At 39.0% G+C, this 12519-nt stretch overlaps 1 protein-coding gene across 2 annotated transcripts in view; it reads right to left on the bottom strand.

The window, feature by feature from the left end:
• Positions 1 to 5456, bottom strand: part of ntsr1 (neurotensin receptor 1 (high affinity)) — a 95313-nt gene extending 89857 nt beyond the window's left edge. For both annotated transcript variants that reach the window (XM_047352036.1, XM_047352115.1), the window contains exon 1: positions 4685 to 5456. In XM_047352036.1, the coding sequence (XP_047207992.1) occupies positions 4685 to 5353 (669 nt within the window). In that variant the 5' untranslated portion in view covers positions 5354 to 5456. The remainder of the gene's footprint in view (positions 1 to 4684) is intronic.
• Between the last annotated feature and the right edge of the window lie 7063 nt (positions 5457 to 12519).

Raw genomic sequence — 12519 nt, 5'->3', positions numbered from 1 at the left:
GGAGGCAGCTGGCTTGACCGCAGTAAAACAGAGGCAGTCGCCATGGCAGCATCCTGGAGGGTTTTACAGCTGGTCTGCCAACCTGTTGCACCCTCGTGGCCAGGAACTCTACAGAGTGGCAGCGTGTTTTTAAATAATTCATTTTAATTTTCTGTGAGTAACATTTCACAGTAACCATTCATGATCTATAATAAACTGACTGTTTGCGGAATGTCTCTATGTTATCCTTTCAGCACATAGTTTCCATCTCAAGCGAATACAGCCACCTTATATTATGGGTCTAAAACTGTTCATTAATTAACTAATAATGACATCATCATTTGAAATTAATTACTGAATAACAGTAGCTAATAACTATAATGACAACCCATTTGCCGATAATCAGCATTTGCTTCGGCATAAACAGCGGCAGCCGCCGTGGCAGCATCTTAGAAGCTATTAGTGCTCGTCTGGCACCCTGTTGCACCCTCTGGTGGCGGAAGGACCATTTCTAGTTGCCACTGCCACGAATTGAGCTTGCTGTATCTCAGACTATAAGGACCGACCGCACGCAAAACAAAACCCCGTTAATCTACTCATATGTGTGCCACAAAACAGGCAAAACACCACTCGACTGCTGTCCATCTTGGGTTACTATGAGCACTCCTGTTATCACTTCTGGGTCAGCGTTGGAATTGGTACATTCCCTTTCCGTAAGATTTTGTCATTTGTAAAAGTGTTTCGTGTTTGTTAAAGTGTTTGCTGAAATGTAAATTTGTTTCCTAAAATGTTAATTTGTCTTTGTATAAGTGTTTCAGATAATGTTGGTGTGCATCTCAAGGCCACTGTATTCCTCTGATTGTTTCTCCTTCTCTCCCTTTTTCCTTTTTTCCTTCTTGCTTCTTTTTTTCTTTTTCATTTCCATCTCCATGTTTATTGCAATTAATATGATCTCAAAGCAGGTTCTAATAAAGTTTTTTAATATACTTATATCAAGCAGAGCATTATAACGTTAGGTGTAATGCTCCACTTGTGAAAGAAAATCTGTTGGGCTTCTTCTTGGCACTCAGACAACAATTCTGAGTGCTACTCTGCCAGAGAAGACACAGTGAAAAAAAACAAAAAGAATTTTAAGTCCATTTTGCTCAATCCTAATCAGAGCCATATTTTGCTTTACAGTACCATACCAATAATTTTAAGGAGATTTGTTAAAGACTTTTTCTGATCTGGTCTGTCCCTGAAGGTAACACATTCATATGTATGTTCAATGATTTTATACAGGAGCAAAGAATTAAAAATGTAGATATGCCATTTTAATATCCTATTCTAGTTTCCAATCCTCATTAGTATCACTGTAAGTAGAAACTGCCACACCATAGGTAGGTGGCTTAAAGTGCCATCTACTGGAAGAGGCAGTCGTAGCAAGCGAAACATGCCTCAGGAAGTGTTAATGTTCTCGCAGCATTCCATTTGCACCGCTCCTATATTCCTAATTAAACTGTACTTTAATTGACCTTTGTTGCATAAATGTAAACAAATTATATTTATCTAAGTGATGAATGTTTGCATAAGATTTTTAAAGAACTAAAACAAAGAAAACAATGAATGTGGAGACTTTAGCCCATTCCAACCAGATATTTGCATTTTCCTTAATAATTAAATACTAACTCCTAAAACTAAAGGAATTTATTTTTAACAAAATAATAATATTCCTATGTATGTCTGCAGCCCATGAGTCTGGTTTACAGAAGGAATTCTTGATGTGCTGCATTACTTATTTTTGTCACTTAATAGCCCAGATTAACTAGCAGTGGTGAGGCTGACATCAAGAAGGTCGGAGCCTCACCCCAAGCAGCGTTCAATCTGTGCTCCTAATAATACACAAAGAACCATTCTCCATACTCCTACCTACTTTCCTCACTTGAGTCTTTCCAAGCATCTACAAACATACAAATGTACCTTCTCATGCTCTGAGTCACTAACTGTTGTGGAGAGAGCCTAAATGTGTGGAGCCTCTGGTGTAGCAGGGGGCCTGATGAAGCAACAGACAATACCATTCAGTGCATGTAAACAATTATTCAGAAACACATCCACTCTTAAAAAATTCCACACAAAGTATTTGCTTTCTTGGCCACTGATTCCTCAGTCTCTGAATTTAATAGTGGGGTTGTGTGGAAGAGTTTTTCTTCTGTGAAGCAAAATATATGCTACAGCCTTTCCTATGCATAAATTCAATCAAAGCCGACTACAATAACAACGTTCAGCATCACTGCAACTCTTGTTAGCAATCTTTATGTAGATATGGTAAATAGAAGAAGGAAAATAACAAATATGAGATACAGGGTATGAGGAGACAAAGGAAACAGTTGGAAAAAAACCTTAATAGTGATGCAGGGGGGCACCTTGTTACCGGACAACATGACTGCAGTGATTTCAAAGTACTGTGGCAGTATTTGATCTAGTCATCACAATCCAGCGAAACAAAATAATGCTTCTTTTGGCTAATATTAATCTATCAATGACACAATAACACAGCAAAGAAAGAAGAAAAAAAATGGAAAAGCTGCATTAAAGTGGGACTAGTATTGGAGATAGTAATATAAAATTGTCATAGATACAGAACATTTTTAAAGAGGTTTTATAACAGCAGTTTAGGCCGTATTATCTTGCTACAGGGAACTCTATTAGCATTTTTATAGACCAAGAACCCTAACAAACACCCAGATCAATCTGTTGTCCCAAAAGTGCAAATACTGAAGCAGACTTGTGCAGTCTCAAAACAACTTCAAAATCAATAATGTCATAATGGTTCATGCAAATACTATGCCATGCACATTTGAACGCATTCGTCACATTGTTTACACTAAAGTCTAGTGCTAACATGGGGAATGGAGATAGTGCGTCACCAATGTCCTTCCTGTGTGAAAGAGGTAATGAGCATGAAACATTAATGGACATAAATCTACATATAAAATCAGAAAAAAATCATATAGTGGTTTAAGTGAATGCCATTTTATTGATTCTTTTCCACTGTCTTACTTTTCTCATTGGTTGGGACTTTGATTGGAAACACTTTCTATGTTCTATTGTTACACAGGAAGATAATTGGTGGTGCACACCTTCCACTTCCCATGTAAATATTGACATACATGAAATACATAAAAAAGGCTGATAAATCAATGTCTGCATAAACTGCTATGGGATTTTTATGACTGAAGTTGCTTTAAATGCAGGAATGTTAAAAACAGCACACTTAAGAACAGAGCTGAAAAAAAATAAAATATTTTTTTATAATTTAATTGTAGTGAGATTAGCAGTCTTATTGGCATGTGGAATAACTATTCATGTACATTCTGGTTCTTCTTGATCCAATGAAGCGATTTCTTCAACTAGATGGCAAGAGAATAAACATCCCATGAGATGGATGAAGGAATTTTCATAACAATGTAGAGGGTTTTGTATGCTCTACATTGATTGGTGGGAAATTTCATATGATTTATATGATATCAAAGTAGAAATTAGGGATGCTTTAAAAATTATTCTTGTGTGCCACTTTTAAAAGCTGTGTCTCCACTTTAGCTAGTCTAGTTATTACACACTGCCAAGCCCAATAGTGCCACTTATTTAATAGCAAATTTGTTTGTTTATTTAACTGAGAAACTGGCCTATATGACCTATGATCTTTAGGGCAGACCTATGACTTGCAGAGAAGCATTCATCCTAAACATACAGCCAGAGCTACAATGGAGTGGTTTAGAGCAAAGCATATTTAATTGCTAGAATGGCCCAGTCAAAGTCTAGACTTAAATCCAATTCAGAATATGTGGCAAGATGCACTGATGCTCTGCATTAGATTCAGGAAAAATGATAGTCTCTAGATGATCAAAGTTGGTATAGATATGCTCGAAAAGACTTGCAGCTGTAATTGTGGCAAACGTTTAGCAAAGAGATGACTCAGTAGGCTGATTTCAACAGTAAATTATTCTTTTACTTTTGTTTAATGTCATTTATCCTTTAAATTCCCAACTAAGCATGACTGTGTTGGTCTATCATTTACTATCCTATTCAAACACAATGAAATTTAAGGTTGTAATGTAACAAAATGTCATAAGAATTATGAGGTGTGAATACTTGTGAAAAAATCTGTACAGCCTATAGATACTGGATTTGAAATATCTCATTCCTCAGCCATTTTTTAGATGTGAACAAGCAGCTGAATCACACCTGTAGCATCCTTCCAACAGTGAGGGCTTTAAATGACCTTAATTATTACCTTTCACTAACACATGTATTTTAATGGAAATAAATATCTTGATGAAGTAACAAAAATGATTTAGGGTTTATGCTACGTTTTGTGTCAGATTTAAACAAAAATAACCCTCATTGCAGAATATGAAACATTTCTGGCTAGACTCAGCACCGCAAATGTCAATGCACAAACTGGAACTGCCAATCAGACACACAGCCATGCGTAAAGCCTTCACTCTATGGTCAAAAAACCTGTCAAACTCTCCGATGTCTCCTTCATTGCATTCCCTCCTCTCACAACCAAACTAACCTAAGAGTTGAGATTATATAGGTTCTGATGTGTACATGTATTTCCACTGTTTTTCTGGCTCATCTCGGTGCTAAAACACCAACAGCTGAGACACCAGCATAAAGCCCCTCGCACCCAGCAACACTAAGAAAATTCCCCACCACCCACCTGCAGGACGGTCTTCATAGTGACAGCAGAGACAATAGTGGTGCATATCTTCTCCCCGTTGCGCGTGATTTGGCCCATAATGAACAGCATCGGAATGGCGAGCGAGAAAGACGCGATCCACATTGCGCTGATAAGCTTCTTAGTGCGGCTCCGGGACATGATGCTCTTCGCTTTGAATGGATGGCAGATGGCCATGTAGCGCTCCACGCTCAGGCTGGCGATGTTGAGCGCGGTGGCATAGGAGCAGCTGTCCCGGAGGAAGTAGTAACCCCTGCACAAGGCGTCCCCGAACACCCACGGGTGGTGGAACCAGATGAAGTTGTAGAGCTCAATGGGCATGGACAGGATGAGGATGAGCAGATCCGACACGGCCAGACTGGCCAGGTGGTAGTGCACGGTGTTCTGTAGGTTCTGCAGGGTCTTTTTGGTCAGCAGGGTGTACAGAGTGATAGAGTTGCCCAGGGAACCCACGGCGAATAGAGCCACGTAGATGACAGTAACTATCACCTTAGAGTAGATGTCAGTGTTCACCTCTAAGTCCTCTTCTTCCATTCTAGAAACGCCGGTGTCGTTTCCAACAGATAACAGCGACTTGTTCCCAAAAACGCACTGTGCCAGCGCACCGAAGCCGGCCAGGTTGTGCTCTGGGAGAGTAAAGTTTATATCCATCCTGGTTTTATATATGAAAACTACAAATATATAAATGTGTGTATATATATATATATATATAAGCTTCAAGTCCTATGTCCTCATAAATTTACTCCTGTGAACCGAGATGTGGAAATCGGAGCGCAGCAGCTTTTATATTTGGCATAGCAGGAGGCGTGCTCGCTATTGGCGCTGCGTTGATGATGCATGGACAGTTAGTGAGCGGACCCCATGCTATTTCACCTTGGAGTCATTCGGCTTTACAAACCAACAAAACAAAACGCGACAGTTAATTCTGCATGGACAAATTATCAGTACAATTATAAACTGTATAAACTGATGAGTTATTTCCAGAGGCGGAACTAGACTTTTAACATGGGGTGGCCAAAGGGTGGGCAAGGCTTTATCAGGGGGTCCATATACTAATAAAGGAAAATATGGTGTTTCTCTAACCTGTCAACTAAAGGAAATGCCTTCTTACAATTGTCATATCAATGCATGCCTTATACAAAATATATAGACAAGCCAAGAAACTTGTCATCTTGTTTATAATCAAGACAAGGGTGGGTGTGTGTGTGTGTGTGTGTGGGGGGGGGTCAGAAAGGTTAGGGATCATTTGTCTTGATTATAAACAAACAGAGGAAGTGGGAAGTGGGACCTGGTGTATAGCCCACCGATGCTGCTAGTAAAATAATAAAATAATAAAAGAATAAAAGCATAACTCATTCTTGTGACCATCTCCCTTCCTGTATCATGTAAGGAGGGAAAAGCACTTAGATGAGTGATAAACAATACAAAAAGTCACAAAAACCCTAACATTACTGATGAAAGGGAGGTTTGATATTGGCATGTAGTTCTGTAGTGGCAGCTTGTCCAAGTTGCTCTTTTTCAATAGAGGTTTGATAATTGCTCTTTTCAGGGCCTGGGGGAAAACACCTGACAAAAGGGATGTGTTTATTAGGGCTCTTTACCTGGAGAGCCAAATATTCAAAAGAGTCAAATTTGCCCAGAAATACTTTTTTACACTTTAGTAAATCTTTAAACAAAGTGGCCACCCCTCCACCTTATCTTTGCTGTCTTCTCTCACAAAGAAAATTGTAGTTCGGAGGCGTTGACTATATCAGAATGGGAGCTTCATTAAATTCATGTAACCATGTTTCTGTTAAAAACATAACATCAAGATCATGGTCAGTAATAAAGTCATTGATTAAAAATGATTTTCCTGACAGAGATCTAATGTTCAGTAAAGCCAGTTTATATGACTTAGTTGTTGATATTAATTCTGTGTACCTGACAGTTTATGGCTTTTTTTGATTGTTTATTACTGTCTCTTATCCTTTTGGCTTTGTTCTTTCTGTCACGTATAAGCACAGAGATTTTACAACTATCTCCTATTAGGGGCCCAAGTTTTTCCTGGACATGCTCATTTCTGATAGAATCACCACTGGGGCCCAGACTGTATTACAGAAAAGTGATTTGAAGGTCCTGATTAGGAGGAGATAGATTAGGAGGTGGTGGAGGTCTGCGGCATTTGAAAGATGTTGGTTCAGTAGCAGGGCCTTGAATGGAGAAGATGTCAGAGCCATTTGGGTCCCGATTTTAAGAGCTCCTTTCATGTTATCAGAATCCAGTAAAGCAAAAAGCGGGCTCAGTGGGGAGATGGGAGAGTTCTGTGCGGTCTGGGTCGGGGTCTGGGGTGAGGGGGGTTTACCAGGGGTGTCGGTCTGGGTCTGGGTTTTGGGGGAGTGGGGTATAACGAGGGGGTCCACCTCTCCTGTGGATTTCGACGGGGAGACCTTTTGTGATGACCTCTCTTTCTCAGCCAACTGGCTGATTGTTTCTGCTGGAGCTGTTGGAGGCAGCGTTATCATTGTTGTTGATACTCCATGTTCTCTGCTGAAGGTCGAAGCTGCTGGCGGATTATTTACTGAATAGAAGAGATTAGATGTGAGACGTCTGGCTCCTGGCTTGTTCAAAGAGAAACCATCTTGCTTGAAGAGTTGTCTTTTTTCCCAAAAAATATTAAAGCTGTCGATGAAGTTCACAGGTGTGGTGGCACATGTTTTTTTCAACCACTTATTAATCATCAGAAGTCTGGAAAAAACCTCATCTCCACAGAAAATCGGTGCAAAGGGTCCGCTGAGAAACACCTTGATATTGAGACCTCCAACAATATTCAGAAGACGAGTGAAATCCTCCTTGTGCAGACAAACAATGAATGTGACTCTGGCATACTTTAGGCAGCAAATTATTTATATTGTAATAGGTAAATCCTATCTAATATACCTATTTGTCAACAGTTACAATTACAACATAACAAAATATCATAAAATGTACCCAAAGATTCTGTGCCAGGAAGTGCATACAGGGTAATCAGTCCATTACGTCATTCAAAGATACAGAAAGTAAACCACCAACCTGCCAAATGACTGTGACTGTGTAGCCGCCGCATCAAAGGGATGTAAAATTACTCTATTAACTACATTTTGAATTGTATTTGTAGTGTAAATATTGACTTAGTTGATGGCTCACATAACTTTTTAGTCAGCAGGTTTTATGTTGTTTGACGTCCACGCTCTTGAAGCAGAAAGTTTGAATCATAAGACTGAAAATGGATAAGGCGTTGAGAAAAGTAACTCTAATGTGAACTAGTCATCAAATGTGTTTTGTACATAGCTGTTTGCCGTTGTTTAGTGTTGACGTGAACTTGTTCTGCATTATTCGGAACCAACTATTTACTGGTGTTGCAACATCTTGACTTGGTAACTATTAGTACAGCAAACTGAATATGACCAAAATCAATATTGGTTTGACATTTACATTTACTATATTTAGCACATTTTCTTTGGTAAACATCATGGTCTCTATTGACAGGGAGCAAAAGACACACTCTGAAAAAAATCACTCTAGAAAGTACATAGGGAGTTGCTAATTAAAGCATTATTACACAAGAGGGTGTGCTTTACCACATCAATCAACAGACTGCGTTCATGTTAGCTACTGCTGCTGCATTATCTTATATAAGCATCCACAAAAATTACTATTTTAGCAAATTTTAGCCTGTCCGACCACTTCGACAGGGATGCATGTAGGTTTAGCGCTGTCTAAGCATTTATCACAATTACATGGCAAAACATGATGCTAGGATTTGCACATATCTCACAAATCTCACAACAATCTAGCTGTTCAGAGAGGCTTGAAATCACATCAGTGTATTATGGCAGATCCCCAGCTCATGTTTTGTAAGCCATAGTATGCTGATTCAACATTTTAACATTATAGGTACATATGTACTAAAATGTACTAAAGTTTGGAGATCTATATATAATGTAAGTCACTCTTTGGGGCCTCCGGCTGACCCAGGGGCCCTAAGCAGCAGTTTGAGCTGTTGTCACACTGCTTTCTATCAAGATGTGTATGCTGGGGTACATGGGTATATACATAAGGAAATAAAGGTAAATTTGTGAAACATCAACGTTTGATGCCTTATAAGTATATGTAACACTTTTCATGTGGTCCCTTTGTAAAAGGTTTGTTAATACTGAAAATCAATGGGGTGAAATTCTTTTCTATGACATTACCATTGCATTTTTATTTATTTTTTTCATAAGATTAAACTGATTTGGGAATGAAATTTCAGTGCTCTACTAGGTATGGTGGCCCAGAGGTCTTAGGACAAATACAATAGCCACAACACAAATACAAAAGTCAAAACAATTATATTCAGTTCAGTTTATGTATATAGTATCAATTCACAGCACATGTCATTTCAAGGGATTTTACAAAGTCAGTTCAATCAAATCATACAGATTTCAAGTCAGGTGAATATATTCCAATTGATCCTAATTGTCAAACAGTGCAGTCAAATTCAGCTTATTATTCAAATTGGTCAAATAGTTGTCTATCTAAGGACACCCAGCAGATTGCATTGAGTCAGTGACTTGCAGTATGTAGTGACAGTGGGCAGTCGCTTGCATTGACTCTGCAGCAATCCCTCATACTAAGCATGCATGTACAGCAAGTAATCCACCTTGATCAAGTGTTCCAGAATCTATAAAATAAAGATAAAATTAAAAACTTTAGCCTATTGCTTAACCAAATGGCCATACTTTCAAATCAACAGGACAATACAATAAAAAACTTGTTTTGCTAAAACATATTGATCAGTGACCTGAAAATCCAGAACATTTAACTGGTAGATGATAACGAGTTGTTACAAGGCCAAAACAAAAACAGGAAACAGAAAAAAAAAAAAAAAACTTTCACTCCTCTTGGATGAGCATGTAGAGACAGTGGACAGATGTTTGCATTGACTTTGCAGCAAATCCCTTAAAACACAAATACAAAAGCCACAACAAAAATACAGAAATACCATTGTGTCTTTTGTATTTGGCCTGTTGGGCCTAACACTGAGTTAGAAAAACAACCACAGTTTGGTTGTTTTAATACAACATTTAGAGTTTAATAAGGCAGATGACAAACCTAAAAGTTTTTTGTGTTTAAGATCTTTTACTTCTCATCCAAAAAGATTTAATTTGAAACCGCAGAAGCCATTTAATTGAGAAGGTTTTCTTTTCCAACTCTTTGCAAAGAGGTTATTTTTTCCTTCCTCCGTCATTAAAGTGCGGAGGAATAATGTTAGATGACAACCGTAGACCTCACCTCAATGTATCACAATGCGCCCTGGACTTCATTTATAGCTGGGTCTTCTTTGCTAATGATCCAGTCACAGTGTGCAGAGATATTATCACTGATGGGAAGAGAGGAAATGTTGCTCTAATGGTTACTTGTCAATAGCCAGCACTGTTGAAACCAATGTTGCAAAGCAGCTGTGTCTCTTTATGGCAAAAAAAACATACAGAAAACGTGTTTTGTTACAGTATTTAACAGCCTGCATTGAGTCGACAGACCTTACCATGCTGAGAATAACTTCATTTCTTTTACTGGGCAAGTCCCTGCCTGCTAGCTCACAATTAATCACGTTTATTTTATCTACACAAATGGTGCTGCAGTGTAATATCTTCTGAGGGACTCTACTGCCGCTGATATTTTTCACACCGAGAATTAGGTTTTCCTCTTATATTTCCACCTGTGGGCTTTTTTTCTCATTGAGAAATACAATTATACGTCATCCTTTAAAGAACCTTACACTGCTTTTGGTACTTTTTGTCGTAAAGGTTAGTAGATATATTTGTCTCTCATCACAGTTGTAAAGGTTCAAGGTCTTCTTATTCTCTCTGAATGACAGTTTGGTTTGCAGAAAGTGACAGCAGAGAAACATAGTTTAATAAACAAATATAAAACATTTTCTGAAAAGTTGGGTTGAAAATAGCATTAAAAACATTGAAAATGTATTCTGTGTAGCTTTTTGTTCCTAAAAATCAGTTTGAGGTTCAAAACAATGTGGATTTTAAAGGATAACTGCAGGGCTGAAGATGAGATGAGAGGAAAGTGTTTGTCTTTTTTTTCCATTTAAGGCAGTAAAGCAATAAAAACGTGTCTTATTTTGTTTAAAAGTGATAAAATTAGTAATTCTTTTTCATTGATTTAAGTTTTTTTTTCTTGGCTATGTCAAAAGAATTTTGTAGCACTAATGCATGAACAGATTGTGTTGCTTATAACATGCTCACATTTTTATTTTGTGTATTCACTGGGATGAAGGGTCTATAAGGTACAGTCTGCTAATGCAGTCGGTATTCAAAACAAGTTATTTTTGCTGTAACCACAGCAAACAAGTGCCCCATGTGGTCAAATACTTATTAGCTGAATTTGAAACTAGTTGAAATTGAATTGAGCAGAAAGTGGATCAGACTGCCCTGCTGTTGGAGTTTCTGTGAGGCTTTGTCCTGCTGAGTTTAGGGAATCTTTATCAGAGCAGACACATTCTGCATAGTACAGCATTAGATTAAGTAAAGTCATCATGAGGTTATTGCTGGAGCATTTGAATATAACTGGATATAATTACATAAACCTAATTTTTCTCATTCTTTCTTTTGTTTTCTCCTTTTTTTTCTTTTATTTTTCTTTTCACATATCCTGTCTTGGCATTTCAGGCATGGTGAAGCTGGTTGGCTACATGTATCAGGATAGTTTTGCTCTACATAAAGGATGTCTGAAGATGGCATCATATCTGCGTGATTGATTTTATAAATTCAAGGCAGCATCTGGCATCAAAGTTGACAGGCCACATTGCTGTAATAGAAACATTTGTTTAAATGACCATCAAACATTTGTATTATTGTGCAGGAATGTGTGGGTGGATAGAAATGTGTGTGTGTGATTGTGTGTGCCCATGTGCGTGTTTTGTGTAGATGAGCATGTGTGTAGAAGTAAGTGTCTTTATGTTGAGTTTGTGTGTGAGAGTGAATCTGCCACCTGAAGGTGCAAATTGTTAGAATGGTGAGACAGGTTGAAAGTTTGTAACACTCAATGCCCAAGAGCAGCAGAACGCAGGTGGCTTTGGCTCCTGAAGGCCAAAGCAGCCCCAGGCAGATAGACAGAAGGCACCAACTCACAGCAGCCATGCTCCCCAAACGGAGGTACTGTAGGTACCCAGTAAAGCACAGGAAAGCAGCTGCAGGGCCAAGGAGGGACAGCGAAGGACACAGGGCACTGATTGTTACTCAGCACCATTATAATGTCCCCTAGTGCAAGCAGACCAAGACACAAAACCAGGTCACCCCCGAGGCTCCATGCCCGAACAAAACCCCGGCAGCAAGACTGCTCAGCACTAAGAAATAGCAACCCCCCCCCCCCCCTTCATTCCCCAACCCGTTGGGCAGGCGAGAGCCTGCCATTACAGCCGGAACTCAAAAGGACCAAGGGGGAGGGCACAGTCCTCTTCAACCCAGTCAACTAGTGCCATGGAGGTCAAGAGTGGGCCAATCTAACACCCAGTTTCAAATCTTTTTCATTTAGCTATGTTTAGCTCTATCTATCTTTCCGGTAATACTGACCAATACCCCTGGTGTAAAAAGTATACCCACAGCATGTGGATGTTGTGTCCGGGGTGATGTGCAGGATTAGCTGACATGAGTGCACCTTCCTTCACATGTTTGCTGTGTCCCCTACATTGCTTGTAGCAAACAGCAAACAGGACTTTCTATGTCTGTTTTTCAACAATGGTTTTCTTCTTGTCACTCTTCCAAAAATGCCACATTTGTACATGAATTGTAGTTTTCCTCTCC

Source organism: Girardinichthys multiradiatus, chromosome 1, assembly GCF_021462225.1.
Source record: "Girardinichthys multiradiatus isolate DD_20200921_A chromosome 1, DD_fGirMul_XY1, whole genome shotgun sequence".
In the NCBI taxonomy this organism is placed as follows: domain Eukaryota; kingdom Metazoa; phylum Chordata; class Actinopteri; order Cyprinodontiformes; family Goodeidae; genus Girardinichthys; species Girardinichthys multiradiatus.
Note: the sequence above shows the minus strand (reverse complement) of the source record. Positions and strands in the feature narration are given on the sequence as shown.